Source organism: Anguilla rostrata, chromosome 2, assembly GCF_018555375.3.
Source record: "Anguilla rostrata isolate EN2019 chromosome 2, ASM1855537v3, whole genome shotgun sequence".
NCBI classification, from domain to species: Eukaryota; Metazoa; Chordata; class Actinopteri; order Anguilliformes; family Anguillidae; genus Anguilla; species Anguilla rostrata.
In genome coordinates this window covers 17,960,080-17,976,527 of record NC_057934.1, presented here as the reverse complement: position 1 = coordinate 17,976,527, position 16,448 = coordinate 17,960,080, and the positions used below count along the sequence as shown (strand labels likewise).

Sequence of the window (16,448 nt, the reverse complement as noted above, 5' to 3'; positions counted from 1 at the left end):
ATAAAACATTATTCTGACTATGAGTAAACAGCACAATTTGCCCTTGTTCATCGTTATGGCACCGCATAATGAATGACATGTTTGCAAGAATAATTTCAGTGATTCTGAATCGAGTTTCCATCGATGGTTGCTGTGGCAGTAACTGCTTGAGAAACAAGATATGACTTCTTAGTGAAATAACTTAAAACATACACCAGGGATAATGGTGGTCACACTGATAGAATGAAAAAAGAAACCACCAACAACACTTTGATTGAGCTAATTTTAATAAAACATCTCCAAAACAGATTATTTTATTTTAACATCCACATAAATATCAAGTAGGCCAATGAAACAGACAATAATGTTTTGCCTCATCAGTGTTAATCCCCTGCATAGAAGTATTCAAATATAAACAATCTGTGCTGTGCACAGTGCGTACACAACCTATCCCCACTTAATTATCAATAATATTCATGAGTCATTTTAGTGCACATTGCTCTTCACAGAGAAATTTTGAAAGGACCCTGATACAGAAAAGAAAAATTAAGTCGAGGACAAGACAGGAGAAAATAGCTAGGTGTTCATAAACCAAGAAATGCACAAATGCACATTTCACTCATGTTTATTCCTCTTACAAAAATAAATCTAGCAAAATTTTAAGAAGAACTTAAACTTGAATGAAATATATATTCATTGTAATTAATATGAGCACTCTGCCTGTACGAGGGGGAGAATTGCTATGTAATGATGCAGAGAGATATCTGCACTGTTTTTCAACTCAAATTAAATATGTTTGGTCAGTCATCTTTCTCACTGTTGTTTATTGTTTTTTGAATATTTCAGTCCTACTTACCCTTGCAGATCACTTTCACTGACTTATTTTTTATCTTACATACTGTATAGTGCTGATGTGTAATATGTGTTCTCTGTTTATTCAAAAGCATCCAGATGAAGGATTACATCTAGCATTACAGTAAGTTTCTCATGTATTCAGCATCTGCTGTTTCACATAATGACAGCTTAGAAGGCTAAATGCATGTGCGAGCTTTTCTCCTCAATGTGCAATCTGGACCCATTAATGTGGACCACAAATTAACAAAGCATCGTAAAATTTAAGCAGCCATTTTGTTTTCCCTCCCTGAGTTGTTCTTGAGCTTTTCTTCAACACCGCACACAGCCTGTAGTAATTTGAGCACTTTTTTTTAGAAATTATTTTCTTCCATTTAAACCACAGATCAACATCTCTTATTTTCCATGTGTGCGTTTATACCATCACAGGCTCCTTCCCATTATCATCACATCATTTTGGATTCCTTCTACTTTCACCTCTTCAAAGTGGCCCAGTGCTCTGTATAGGTCCAGCATCCTTGTATCGCTCTGCTTCACTGTACAGAAAGCACCTTGCGAGCCTGTGCAAACAAAAGAGAGGGAGAGAAAGAGCACAGATAATCTACTTACAATACAGATGCTCAACTCAGTGAGCTTCGCACGGAGAACTAGTGCCTCCACCACTGCTTATGCTACAGGTCTTACAATTTGCTCTCTCTCAGAAACAGACGCTTCATAGCTTGTAAAGAAACTTCACAGCTAGCACACCAACAAGAGAAACCTTGTTAACACATAAGCACAGAAGTACATGCAACAATAAAAAAAAAATTGTGCTGTGTGGGCTATTTTCAGATCTTTGTGAGAGAATCTCAAGGAATGGACTTTTCACCCATGGAAATTTTAATGGGCTATGAAGTAAAAGACATAAAATGTCCTTTAGACTGTGATATTAACAAGGTCTGTTCTACATTAAAAGCAACAGTGACTGATGCGAGACAAAGATAGAATACAAACAGGAATTTTACTACGGTTACTGGTGTAACCAGTACTACTGCTGCCAGACTAGCTACACGTAGCACTTCTACTTTAAAGAGGAAAAAACACAAAAAGCCTTTCAAGTTTTCTCATTTTCGGCAGACCACATCGGAGCGGCGAGCAGGGCCCGCGGGGGCGAGACCAGACCACCCACGCGGATCAGACGGCGCCAGCCCCTTCCAGGGTTCAGCGGTTCAAAGTGTTCCTCTTACACATTCACGGCCATGCAGCACAATCACATTTCCTAGCAAGCTGTCTGTGGAGCGCTCAGTGACAAACACGAGAGGTCTTGGAGCCTGGACTGGTTTTGGGGGGGGGGGGGGGTAGGCTGGCACCTTTCAATGTATCCCCACATAAGTTAGCACACCCCACCTGTCACCTACCACTGGATTTTAGCAAAGAGAGCAGGCATCCCATCATTCTCTTTGCCACGCTGGTTTCCGTGACCTTGGTGTGGATCTGCGCTTTGATCAGGCTGGGGAAACGTGCAAGGAATGCTTCTGGAAGGTTCCTCATCATTTCCTACAGAAGAGGACTTTTAATTTACTTTACTAGCATTTATCAGACACTCTTATCCAGACTGAAACAAAAACCAAATATGAAGACGGGGTCACCGTTTGTGGAAATTATTTGACAAGAAATCTTTTTTAAGTCTCTGTGTAATAATGCAGTCAATGTTAGTTGGCATTTTGTACATTTCTTTTGAGTAGTAAACAAACAGGGTCTATCATTTTTTTGGACCATTTAATAATAAACTGGCAGCTCCACCATATACGGGTTGTTTTACCATTTTCTGAATGGGTTTGTTCTGACTGTGAATAGCGGGTCTGCTGAAATATACCCATAGATGAGGTAGGTACTGACCTCGGTTCCCTTGCTGGACGCACCCTTCTGAGAGTCAGATTTCCCATGCTTCTCCTGGGCGTCTGGGGTCCGGCTCGTCTTGTCCGTTCCCAGGAAAGCTTTGGCGTGAACGGTTCCCAGAGCATAGCCGCAGATGCCCTCGTCATCCTCCAGGATGAAGCCGTGGTCGGGGCTGAAGCCAAGCGGCCCCTCCGTTTGCCTTGAGGGAGAAACGGTGCCATCACAGTGGGGTACTATGGGAACGCTGACTCTGCACAGAGGAACAATGATCTGATGGACATACAATTCTGACCCTGGATCAGTTTCAGGATTTTGCACAAAACGGCCGAGATTCATCGACCCCGGATAAGCGAGAGTGAATTATCCGGGAGCAGACAAGAGAGGACGAATGTAAATTAGACAAGAATCCTCCACTGACTCTACCAGGGTTTGTCACACACTCTTACCTGTCTTCCATTGAATACGGCTTCTCTGGGGAGGCAGGGCTGCCCACCCCCTCACTGTCCATGTCTCTGCTCATCTTATTCACTGCAGCCTGGAAGGAGGAAAGCCATGTTTGAAACGCAGGAAAAGTTGTAGAAAACCTCCATGGACAGTGGGGGGGGGGGGGGGGACTGTGAAAGTTTTTGTGAGGGGAGACACAAAGCCCTTCTCTGAACCAAACACAAAGATAGAGGATGACGCTCACTCAAAAAGGCAAGGAATATGTACCCCCCTCAGAGATTTACCCTTGTGGCTGGGGAGGAAGGGGGGGGGGGGGGTAACTTCTATGTCTGCCAACAATGGTGTGAGCCCTGAAGCTTTTCAATATCACAATTCAAGCATTAGAACAGACTGTGAATGCATAAACTCAAATGAAAATATATGTCCATGCCTGCATGGCAACACACACACGCACGCATTTAGTCCATTTAGTCTGAGTAATCGCATTACAATTTCCATGATGAACACAATTCTGTTTACTGTTAAATCACCACAACCAATTCTCTGTTAGTTGCCTTTGATTGGTGTTCTTATTAGCCTCTGAATGGCCAGATTGAATTTCCAATGCAAAAAGGTTTTGGTGATGACTCAATGTCTTCAGAACTGCTTTGTCCCATGAGTGAACGAAAAATCATGCTGTCAGGGCAAAGAAGAGGAGCCCCCAAACCAACCTCGTCCATGGGTAAGTACGGCCTCACGGAGTATGTTTTAGCCGGTTGGCGGAAAAGGTCATGTGCTCCGTCGTTCGGCAACATCCGCTGTAAGCAAACGACACAAACACAGTTCATTTTATTACCTTCAGTGCAACACAGGAGCATTCGCTTTTTTATTTTATCGCCTCCGGGCTCTTACCACTGCATGTCCACATTCGGATAAAGTATTCTATTCCACATGTTACAGTTTTAGTAGCTAAATCCCATTTGGGACAAGCAAAGAGGTTTTCTAAGAACCCAGCAGGTGGCTGATGCCAAGCTCTCTCCTTATAAACCTCAGAGGAACAAGAACATGCCAGTTTCTTTCTTCAGCCAGCCAGCCAGTATTAAACGGCCATTTAAAACCATCCAATGCAGATCAGTTATTGGCCTGCCCCATTGTTGCAGTGGCTCAATATTTGAACACAGGTATTTCAGTGCCTGTGTGCTACTTTACTGTATATACCAGGAACTGGGTGAACAACAGAAACACCACAGACTGATAAATAAAGAAAGAAAGAACCCACTTTCTGCAATTTTGCTCTAGTTGCTATGACAACAAACTATGCTTCATATTTAATCAAGATTTCACTAATAAAAAATACATTTGTTGAGGTGAGAACAAGTCTTGAGTCTTGGTTTGAGAAGCTTCAAAGTAAGTACCCCCTTTGAAGCTTTTTCTGCCCCCCTGTCAGCATTTTGGAACTTCCAGAGAAACGAGGTACTGTACACAAGCCAGTCTACAGTCTCCAGGAGCAAATAGGTGAGAGACGAACAACGTCACATTGCCCCTCAGAGGGGACCAAAGGGCATGGTTTTACTTTACAAGATCTTGTGACTGCGCAACAAAAGGGCCTTCCTTCGGATGCCACAATGCCATACTTGTGGGTGAACTAGTATGAACACACATGACTATTCACAGAGCAGAGAAAAGGTGTGGTTATGCACACTTATTGCATTTCTTCTTGCAAAGAATTGAGGTGAAGACACACCCTTGTTCTGTTCTTGTGAAGCAACAGAATTTGAGCAAAGGTAACATTTCCTTTGGGAATTCACTTAAAGCAACGCAAAGCAAAATGCCCAGTGTTAAATAAAATACATTCAACACTGATAAGAGTACATTTAATCCATTCTGGTAGAGATGAGGGGGGTGTTGACGTATCTATGATCTATCTGCTCTCAGATTCATTCTAAAAACAAAAGTCACAGATCTAAATATCAAATTGGCAGGTCATTCTTTCATTCATTTATTTATTTGGCTTCTGTCAATAATAATTAGTGAATTTGGAATGAGTACCTGGAACTCTCCTGTTATACCACCTTTGAAGGAAAAAGGCTCCTGGTCTCCACCTAAGAACTGTGCGGATGACGTGGTGTGAGATCCTGTGGGGATCAGATCCAAAAGGAAAAGGTTAGGGGTGGGTTAGAGGGCACAGGAAGAGGAACGGGAGCTTTCTGTTAAAAGGAAAACAGGGGTGAGCACAGGGGGCGTGTCTGTTTCCTGTTGCTCCAAATCTGTTTACATATCAAAAATTGTATTACTGTATGTGAATAATAATAATGACAATAGAAATCAACTGTGAACTGTCAACTGAAAAGAAAATAACTTTAGCTTAGCTAGAGAAAACAGACAGGGAGGGACACTGACACTGGGATGGATTTATTTGAGAGTTTCCCCATGCTGTTAAAAGGCAGGGAATTTATGTAGATGCCATTTAGTGTGTCAAGTATCACTACTTACTTGCATCACATAAGTTTAAAGACTGTTTACTGAGTGACAACTAGGTCGAGGAATGTACATCCCAGACAACAAACTGCTTCGCTTTAGGATGATAAAACAAATAAAGGCAATTTCTCCTGTGACACCAGGATGTACCAAATCCTTGGAATCATGGGTATTGTAAAAAACAAAGCTTTGGCTCAAAGGGACACAAGAGAAAGACCCACACTGAAAAACAGAGAGCAAAGTCTTTGTATGAACCCACCTAACCAGTTCACAAACTCTTTGGCCACTGACGTGATGCTCTTTATTTCCAAGATGTAGGGGTATAGGTCGTAAACGAGGTTCCTGTTGGCCGAGTTGCAGACTCTAGTGTACATCTTATCGACAGCCTTGAACATGTCCACAAATTTTTTGGCCCTGGACCGCCACTCCGCAACCTGCAAAAGATAATAAGGGCAGATCAGCACACCTCAGCAACACTAAAGCATACAGCTGTTCCTGGACTGTTCGCGATTCTGTGACACTGTTTATATATGCAATACAGGGTCATATAATGGATTATACATGTTAATGTACGGGTGGCCAACCCTGGTGCTAGAAATTCACAGGGTCCTTTGGCTCTTTTTTCCACCTCAGAATCAACAATCAGTTTTGTCCCAAGAAACCAGGTGGTGTGAGTAACAATAAAAACCATTGGACCCAGCAGCTCTTTACTGCTTTAACACAAACACTGGCTTTATTCTGCAATGGGCTTTATTCTCCAAAGGTGTACATGTGCATACTTGTAAAGAACACTACACACAGTAGCCACTATTCAAGAGAACTTACAAACCATCATTTTATTCAGTTTTTTTATTATAATGTTTCTGAACCCTGCAAAATATGACCACTTTCATTCCTAAAATTTTACTACAATCTACCAGCCACTGAAAATACCTACACATACTATATAAGCTTTTTTTTGTTGCATCTTGAGTTACTTGAAAGATAACCTATCCTTCCATTTTTTCAGAAGAATAAGTTTTAGTGATCAAAGTCGCCACCTAATGGTTGCAAGTAGAAGTGCATATCCTCCATTTTGTTTATGTATTGTTTGCCTGGATTGGCCTGATATTTTTCCAAGAAAATGTTCACACAAAAAAAAATCCTCCTATTGTTTCGTGGCATGTTTCTGAAGCCGTTATGCCTTGCTGGGTGTGTGTCATATTATCTCTTTACAACTGGCAAGGAGAACGGATACCTTAAAACATTTGTTCTCAAATCTCAAACTTTCTTTTTCTAATTCAGACAGCCCATGGCAAAGCTTGTTAACATAACAGACCTTTTTTGGAATGGGACGGGCTCAGCTTAAATCTGCTTAAAATGTGTAAGTCCTGCAAAAAAAAACTATTCATCCACATTTGTGTATGCCCAAATGAAACATGCAAACAAGAAGTTAACAATTAACCAGCTATTACTCGTCAGCAAGCCACCTGGCAGCACACAGGTCACGTCCCACACACTCTGAACACACAAACATGGAGGAATACCGAGGTTAACACGGTTCCAGCGGAATGTCGCTTGCCCTGGCCTCCGCACTCGGTCTCACCTTCTCGCCCGCTTCCCCCTCGGGCCCCTGGGCCAGGACGGCGCTGTTGGCCCTCAGCCAGTGCAGCTCCTTCAACATGGCCACCGCCCGAGGGCCGTGCTCATAGGGCAGGTAGAAGAGGTCGGCCATCAGGGCCAGGTCCCCCAGAGTGAGGGGCTCGGCCGTGTACAGCGGCCGCTCCTCGGGGCCCGGTGCGTAGGGGCCCGCCTCCTGGTCCGTCTGCATGGGGGCCACGCCTTCCCCGCTCCCCGTCTTGTCTGTGTCCATGGGCTCTTCCGACGATCCCTTGCCTGCAAAAAGGCGGTCATACCAAAGTTCCACAAAAGGGCAGTGCGTTGCTGGGGGGTGGTAGTTAGGGGCAATTGAATAGGTAGTTGGAAGGTTACAAATGGTAGTATAAGTGGTAATTTAAAGGGGGAGGCAGTTATGGGGGTGTGGATAACAGAAAGGTAGGAGTGGTGGGTATTACATGGGTAGAGGTGGAAGTTAGGTACTCTAGATGTTACTCTTTTGCAGCACTCTTGGAGTGTTCAGTACCAGGTGGAGACAGTGCTAAATAATTCATCAGTTGTAGCCAAAATAATGAGTCTCTATGGGCTGAACGGCCTGCTTTAGTCACCAAACCAATAAATTATTAAGCACCTTTATCTACTCTTTATCCTCTGAGCAAACTCCCAAGTACTTTGAAATGGATGTTGCACCTTGAATTTTCCACAGAAATAAGAAAAGCACTTTGAAGATTTTCAAAGGACCGGTGGGAACCTTCTAAAATGGCTAACACAAAACCTGGTCGCATGCACGCAGAAGCTACAGGGTGAGTGCAGGGCCAAAAAGGTATAATTTTAACAAGCGTGGCAGTAGCCACATGGGGTTGCTTCATTTCAACATACCATGTGCTCACTGATCCGCATGTAATTATGAGGCTTTTGTGTACTGGCTAAACCAGTTTCACCGCAAATTCTCTGACTGATTTCAAGCTAGCAAATGATATCCCAGAATTCACATCCCAGGTAGGAATGCGTCTTCAGAGATGGTCACAGAAGCCAGGTGCATATGCAGTACAATGTTCAGAGTTCATTCTGCGTTAACAGATATATCCAAATAGATAAAAGTCCAAATGGACTAAACATCCTCTATCAGAGTTTAACTGACAGTGAATATTTGGCTGCGTAGTACACAAGGCACGTGCTGCCACACCCTGATTCCCACGCACAGTTCCCAGTGAGTGGAATTTCTCCGAAATCTTAAGCTGAGAGATGCCTGTTCTGCACCAAGAACTCCCCTGCTCCACGTTATCCATTGTTAAAGACACGCGAAGGTGACGTATGGTAACGGCTCAGCTGCGCTTAATTATGCGCCGCTCTCTCACCATACTTGTAGGGCTCCCCAAACTCCTCCAGCCACTCCGCCAGAGCGAGCCGCAGGGCCTGCCGCGGGCTGTACAGCTCCTCCGCCTCCTGCTCCTCCTCCTCGTCCTCCCTCCCCGGGTCCCTGCTGCTGTCGCCCTCTGCTGGTGGAGGAACGGCCGCCATTAGAGAGAGATCGACTTCAAGGCAGCGATGGGTGGGACTTTGCCACCATCAATTAGGGTGCAGCCATACATGTATTAACAGCAGCGCACTGGTTTAAATCAACTGGAGCATTTTGATGTGGTCATGTGAGTGGATCAACCAAATCAGTTACTGGTAGCCTTGTTCTCCCAACACCCCTTCATGGTCACCATTATACCTGAGATTTTGTGCAAGGGAGGAGAAAGGGGAACATGCACATTACTTCATGCTTGTAGTGAGCTCCATAATGTTAATGTAAAAAAATTGTAATCAAAAAATTCTAATGTGGTTAGAACATGTGCAATGTTTGATTGCAAAGTACAGAGCCAAAACAAGGAAAAAATATATCTTTGTCCAAAACATTATGGAGCTCACTGTATGTATTGCATTCTTACTAACATAACTATTATATTAACTAACACCATAACTAATCAATATTATCCATAGTTATAATGAATAATAACTAATGTTGCAGTTTAGATGAGGACCTGGGCATAGAGACAGACTTCTTCCTGACTTTTCTCTCACAAGATATAAATCTAACCTTATTAACCTTATTTGTGAGACCAGTAAACATCATGAGTTATAATTTGCTAATGCTTAAGGTAAACAGACATGATATAAATGCTCAGAGCAATGATATGCATCTTGTTGTAGGAACAGAATAAAGAACGCTGATTATTTACAGCTCCTGCCTTGTACCTTTTTCTACTAACGTCTGGGGTCTTACACAAACAAAACAAAGCATAGGTGCCATACTGAAAGGGAAATATCAACGTAAAGACACCACAGTAAAGCTTTAACATTATTTTAGGACCTGTAGCACAGAGCAGTATGACTACACTTACTCATGACAACATCTCTCCGTGCACCGTTCCCGTGTGACTTGCACCAAGTGGAAAGGGTATGAATGGCGACGAAGTTGGGCTCAAACTCGCAGTTTGGGTTGGTCAGGACCCCCCTCAGCTTGGGGATGAGGTCTGTGGACCTGCCCTTGTAGGGGCCCAGGAAGATCATCTTCTGGTCATAGTCATTGGCGTGAATGTTGTCCCAAATAACTGGGGCCCTCTTCAGAACTTTAGACACCTCCTCGATGGACTCTACAGGAATGCTGTTTGACACAACTTTGGGCCCTTTCAAAAAAAAAAAAAAAGAGGATGACAGAGACAAATCACACCAAAGCTCCAGACACTCCTTTGTGGCTTAATGTACTTGAAAAATCACTCATCGAGAAAGTATGCATTTTTCAAATATCTTATCAGACCACTGCACATACACTACCATTCACCGAATAACTGAGAAAGTTTTAGGTAATAAAAAAAAAACTGATACCTTTATTCACCAAGGTAGCATCAAATTGATAAAAAAAATACAGCCAAGACATTGATAATGTTACAAATTGCTATTACTGTTTGAAATAACTGTTTTTTAATTCAGTCTTTACATGATTGCAAACCCCAATTTTCCACAGCCAGTACTCCAATGTTCTGAAAGCACACTCTGCTCCCTCATCCTTAAGTATTCATGCTAATGCGTTAATATGGTACTAGGAAAGCACTCTGGAAACGGGGCTTGCAAGCGTATGTGAAGATTGAACTGTATTTTTTAAAATAAATTTAATGCTACCTTGATGAATAAAAGTATCAGTTTCTTTCAAAAACATAAACATTTCTCAGCGATTCCAAACTTATCAATGGTAGTATATACAGTAATATGTTAGTCTGAAACATGAGGAAATTATATTGCAATATTATTGACTGACTGCAGGAAATAATCACAGTCTGCTCTGTCCTTACCTGTCCAAAGCACCTCAATGCCTGGGAGGAGATTGTCACCAACTGTTCGCAAGTAAGACGACTCCGAAACGCTGGGAGAGCAAAATGTCCCACAGTAGTCTAATTTTTAGAGAGTAAAACAAATGGAGAGGTTGGTTATCAACCATAAAATCAACAAAATCATTTTTATTGTCTATGGAAAACATGGTAACTTTCTGACTATAAGTGTTGTCATGCTGTTACAGGTGGCAAGATTGCCATCATTTTTAGCAGTGCTCAAGTCTTAAATAAGTGCTCAACTCTTTGTTGATAAGTTGTTCTGCATCAGCACATGAGCTAAAGGTATTTCACATAATGTTCTTGCAGGTTTGACACTCGTATCTGTGGTAGCAATAACAAGCACAAGAGACTCTCATTCAGGATTTATGGTTTCTGGGCCTGGAGTTTTCTTCAGGTGTGCTGTCTATTTCTGGTCCTGCTGCCATACTGATACACAACGGTTTTCATGTTTACCACATCGCTATGGTAGCGTTTCTCAAGCTCACAATATAGGTTTTTTCTGTAAAAATGCTCCTCAACTAGCCAGGCTATTAGCATTGGCGCTACACAGTACAGCATTTACAGACACATTTGAGGGAATCTTCAAACTATCCACGAAAAATGCCCCCGCCCACTTTCCACACCTGTGTCATAATTTTGATGATTTATTTGAAGTTATTCACCTGTGGGGCAGATCATAAACGTCTCGGGCTCCCCCAGGTGCCGGAAGATTTCGTTGGTGAGAGAGACTTGGGCGTGGGCGCAGGATGGGAACACCTTCCTGTCCGCCCCGCACATGTCGGCGTCGATGTCGTCGAACAGCAGGGCGAACGACCGGCAGCCGAAGCCGGACACCTGCGGGGTTTAAAAAAGGCACACAGGCTCACAACACAACACTGACAAAAGGAGCAATCATCATGCACAACCGCAACAAGACAGAAATGGCCTGTCAGAGCCTAAAGATGACTGAAACCAGTGATGAGATTTCACTCAAAAACATGACAAATGGATTATCAAGAAGCTTTTATTTTCTACCTTTTGAAGTCAAAAAAAATATTCAGTGGAAAGAACATACCTGAGTATATAATATTGCGTCCTCTTAGGTATATTCAATCTCTTTTAGTATCTGAAACTGAGGATTTGATTCTGGTGCAAAAAACTATATTAAGCATTTGAGCAAAGTCAAGGGATAAATCAAAAAAGTTTAAAATGGGCTTATTCAGTCTCTATTAGCTTGTAATGGATCACCTTTGGATGATTCAGTATTTTCACAAGAAAGAGTTCCACTGTTTTAGACTGAAATATAATTTGAATGTATAATTTGAATAAATATAATTTCTAACATAGGTAACCTACACCCCTTAAATCACCTGAAATGCATGCACTTTGTATCCAGTCTCTCAGTGTTTCTCAGTGTGTAATACGTACCATTTTTAACCAATGTCAAAAGTGACTATTGGTTATCAAGCTCTTTGTACTGAGCACCCAAATCTACCCAACTATATGGCCTATTACCAGGGTTGGTGTTATTTTGTTCCAAATTTTGTTCAGGACATGAACTGAGACTCAGTTAACTAATCGCAACACCCTCATTCAACATTAAGGGTATTTTTCAATTCATAAATTGAATGTCCAATTAATTCCCTGAATTGACAAAAAATGTCTTAAATGAGTTAGACATTGAACTATATGCGAATGTGTGCCTGAATGTTAAACAAAAAGTTAATAAAGGATTTCAATTTTCATTCCCATTGTTTGCAGCTTATGTGTGTTTTCCCGCTGTTCATACCTGACCCAGCTTCCTCTTCAGTGTGCTGACTTCTCTGGGGTTTGAGAAGGTTATGTCCAGCCCAGGGGAGATGGCATAAATGAAATCCACGCCATACTCTTTTGCAGCAGCAATGAGGGTCCTGAGTTGCTCTGCGTTGGGAGTGAACAGCCAGGGTAAAACCAAAAATCCATCAATGCCCGGCACAGTAGAACTCAGCCCTTCCTTAGCATTTTGTCCAGAATTAAACTAAACACAGCATTCATTTTGGGTTCTAAACAGCGTTACATGCAATGTGCTCATTTCAAAATGCCTTTGAAGTGTGAATGTAACAGGGGAGCTCAAAGGAGTACAACTTGGCAAATGAACAATAAAGATGATTTATTAGCGCAAGGAATACAGCGCCTGGCTATAAGTGCCTGTGTCTGGGAAGCACTCATTACAGTGCGCACAGTGCTGATTAAAAAATGAAATGTACAGAAATGCGCAGGGACAACAGAAAATAACCACTTCTTTCTGCGGCATGAATAACATGCACCAGCATATGTTTCAGCCATGTCTTCATAGTGCAGCGAATCAGTTAAAGACATATTCCAGCCATTTCTAATGGGCTGTACTTTAGAGTGGCAAGACATTACATGTGAAATATTCAGGTCAGAATTCCTAGGAATGTGATTGTGACATCACTATGACATCACTTCTCACCTGCTTCTTCTGGGGAATACATCTCCCTCCAAAACATTCTGTGCTTGTAGTCATCTTTTGGGGCATATAAATATGTGTTCAATCCCCATTTCTGTTCCCTACAAAAGGCAATATTTTGGGTGTCAATCAAGTTAATCTGCTGAAAGCTCATTTACAGCACATGCAAGTAGACAGAAAAAGGACAGCACTTTAATCAAACTAGCATTAAAGATTTGTAAATTATTATTATAGAAAATTACGTTTCGTTCATTAATTTTAAGTCAAGACCAAAGTTTACTATCTAGGAGTGGGGGCATGGGAGCCATGTTTATGGCTCTATAACAACATTGAGCCATAAACACATCTTAATTACACAGGTGAACCGTGCTCTCAACATAACAAGAACGAATGTTCAGGAAGTATAAATTAGAGCGCACTGAGCATGCCTCCCATTAACTAATACATTTTAAATGTATTATGAAGAACAGAAAAGTTAACCTTTTTTCGTTTTAAATTTTTAAACAGGTATTGATTTTTCGTAATAGTAACTGAATTGAGTGCCACAGCATATAAATCCTAGCCTAAATCTGGCAACTGTAGCTGTAAGGAAGACCCTGCACTGGAAGGGGCCCTCAGTGGTGTAATGTGTAACCAACAGTGAATGAATCAGACTGAATCCTGACCATGCCAGGGATGACTATATCCGAGTCCTGTGAGCAGATTAATAACTGACCTCATCATCACCCTCAGGAAGGGGGATTTGTTCTTTACTACCCACCCTCACCGCTCAGGCACTGCAGGGAATCTTCCAGTTAACTGGCAACCCGTGATCTGCCTGTTCTACCTGTGCAGCCATTTACTGCAGTTACTGCACAGCACAGCTAATACGATTAGAGTGAAAGGAAGCGCTGGTGTGCATTTAGGAGTGTGAATGAGAGTCTAAATGAATGAGATAATGGTGTTGTGGAGATGGATTGTGTCTACCATTACAGTTTGGCATTAGAAATTGCCGGGCAACAACTGTGTTAAAAAGGATCACCAGAATAAATTCTTTTTGCTCTTTTTATTTAATAAATTTTAAGAAAGTGCTGGAGTGTGTGCCATACCATTAACCTTGTAAGTTGCGCATTTCATGCAATGCCCAGTGTTATTGACTGGCAGACTGGCACCAGTAAGATTAAGATAAACTGCCTTCCAATCCATGTTTGGACAGAATATGTCAGTTTGTCTATCACATTTTTTTTTGATTTTATATTGACTAACAATTTCAGCTTTTAGGCAGAATAAGTAGCAAGTATAAATTGGCCCCCTTCTACATATAGGGTTCTGGCGATATTCCTGTTACAAAGTAGAAACTTTCTTTGGTATGCATCTGCAATGAATTTATTGCAAAAATGTGGGAAAACAAAAAGTTCCTTGATTTTACATAGGTTTCAATGTCCATTCTGATGTTTTGGGCAGAACTAAATATTTGTGGGCTCCAGGATCCTCCCTCAGTTTGGGATGCAACCTATCGCACCAGTAAAGCATACTATATTCATATAAGAAAGGATTGTCTTACTTCCGGAAAAGGTCTTTTCTTTGATCCATAGTCCAAGGTCGCCCATAGAAACCTGTGCCAGACAGAGACAATCAATTGCTCCTGATACACGTTCATGCACGCTCCTCCTCTTCACCCACCCACACTTCCACTACACTATTACTGTCTGTCCTGGCTAAACACCATACGTATTCTAAAAACTAGACGAAAAAAAAAAAAAGTTCAAGACAAATGTTAACTTGTACACTATATAAATATAATAAGTGCAGAATACGTAGTACCATCGTTTAACACATAACACTACAAACATTTCACTTGTACATCACACGCACAGTCGCATGCACAAGAACTGGTAACGACTTTCTCACCCTCAACCACCCCGCTGATGAACGTCCTACTCCCGGCTGTGCCGCTGCACTCCGACTGCAGTCCTGAGCTCTTCCGCTCACTCCGCCTAGTCTCCATAGTCTCAGATTTCTAAATCTTTGCTTGCTCACTCGCAGACTGTTACCGCTAAACAATACACGCACAGCTACTACATGAAACTGTAAGAGTAAATACCGAGTAAGTGATAAACCTGGCTACACAAAAATAGGCAGAGACTGTGCTTGCTAGAGCATGTCTGTTTTTGAAAAAAAGAAAAGAATAATAATTCTGATTGGTTATTAAACGTTATCTTAAGCGTCAAGCTGACTATTTACCGTTCCAATGTCAGTGAGTGACTATTTAGCAACCACCGATCACTGTCCCATGACACCTTATGGCAACTCCTCCATTCAACTTAGTTCTTCCTGTTTACAAGGACTGCGCAGACTCATTAGTGCACACGTCAGCCTCCAGACCATTGCGATCGGAATAAACCATTTTATATTCTCTAATTAGTGATTGTTTGATGAAGTGAAAGTGAAATACTTTCTCAATTTCCTAGTGTATTTTGCATAACACATACAATTATTTTAATTTGTTAAAATAAACGGCGCTTTAAAATAAGAGATTTACGCGATGGTTTTGTATCTGTACACAAACCACACAGCCGCTGCACTGGACTGTATGCGCGGTAGGGTGTAGGAGGCGTACAAAACAAGGCACGTTTACACGTTTAAAATATGTGAAGATCACATGTTAAAAGGCAAAAACTGGGAAACAATATATAGTCTAGAAGGAAACTCCACCTCTTCAAGATTCTCCAAAATTAATACAACAAACCAAATGTGGGTGAGAAATTTTGCAAAATGCAAACAAGAATGTATTCTCTGCAGGATATAAAGGTAAATTACAAATGGACCCTATGGAGTTGAGAGGTTACAATATGATAGTCTTACAAAATGTTAAGCTGTGGAATTTGTGTACGATCCATCTTGACAGACCTTAATGGGTTTCATTACCAAAGATTTTTCATATTTCAAATTTGATCCTAACAGTTCTTGTGAGTGATGAAGGATATTTTCTATGTTTAGATAGGTTTGATGTCCTACACAGCTAACACAAAAAATAATGTTCTCATTATTACTGGCTTTTCATAAGTACAAGTTCTTTGGATCTGAAGTAAGAAAATACATTTAAAAGTACTGTATTTGACACATGAAAATGTCCAGAAATGTCATCAAACCACTTTAAACAGGCACTGTTGAAAGGCATCATTTCATGCCCACGTCAGCAGCTCTTTCGTGGACAGCTGTACCATCATCCCTTCAGGAGCCACCCCATTGAGTGTAGGCTAGTAACTCTTAGAATAACTCATTATTTGGTCACATCAGTATCTTGACTATTAATTTATCAAAGCCCTTTTCAAGGGTGACTTAAAGACAGATGTTTACAAACACAATTCAGGTAGAGTATCATGATCATCGTACAACAGTTGGGGCTGCCGGGTGGCTGATTCTGTTAACACTTTGAT

At 41.6% G+C, this 16,448-nt stretch overlaps 1 protein-coding gene across 3 annotated transcripts; it reads right to left on the bottom strand.

The window, feature by feature from the left end:
* Window positions 1-248: 248 nt before the first annotated feature.
* LOC135247459 (protein O-GlcNAcase-like) lies at window positions 249-15,367 on the bottom strand. 3 transcript variants are annotated; one of them, XM_064320934.1, is made up of 16 exons: window positions 14,920-15,367; window positions 14,573-14,624; window positions 13,033-13,130; window positions 12,349-12,479; window positions 11,243-11,414; window positions 10,542-10,640; window positions 9,594-9,878; window positions 8,565-8,702; window positions 7,196-7,485; window positions 5,870-6,044; window positions 5,182-5,267; window positions 3,864-3,950; window positions 3,156-3,244; window positions 2,710-2,959; window positions 2,229-2,367; window positions 249-1,391 (listed from the first exon to the last, which is right to left on the bottom strand). In XM_064320934.1, exons 1-16 carry the CDS (start codon window positions 15,014-15,016, stop codon window positions 1,255-1,257), a joined length of 2,325 nt encoding a protein of 774 aa, XP_064177004.1. In that variant the 5' UTR covers window positions 15,017-15,367; the 3' UTR covers window positions 249-1,254. The 3 variants fall into 3 exon arrangements, with proteins under 3 accessions (XP_064177004.1, XP_064177003.1, XP_064177005.1); XM_064320933.1 differs by having other exon boundaries at window positions 8,565-8,705; window positions 14,920-15,366; XM_064320935.1 differs by having other exon boundaries at window positions 2,710-2,908; window positions 8,565-8,705; window positions 14,920-15,365.
* Between the last annotated feature and the right edge of the window lie 1,081 nt (window positions 15,368-16,448).

Coding starts and splice junctions, on each gene's coding strand:
- LOC135247459 (XM_064320933.1), bottom strand. CDS start 15,016: ATGGAGACTAGGCGGAGTGAGCGGAAGAGCTCAGGACTGCAGTCGGAG. Junction 14,625..14,919: donor CATCAGCGGGGTGGTTGAGG/GTGAGAAAGTCG, acceptor TGTCTGGCACAG/GTTTCTATGGGCGACCTTGG. Junction 5,268..5,869: donor AGAGTTTGTGAACTGGTTAG/GTGGGTTCATAC, acceptor TGATCCCCACAG/GATCTCACACCACGTCATCC.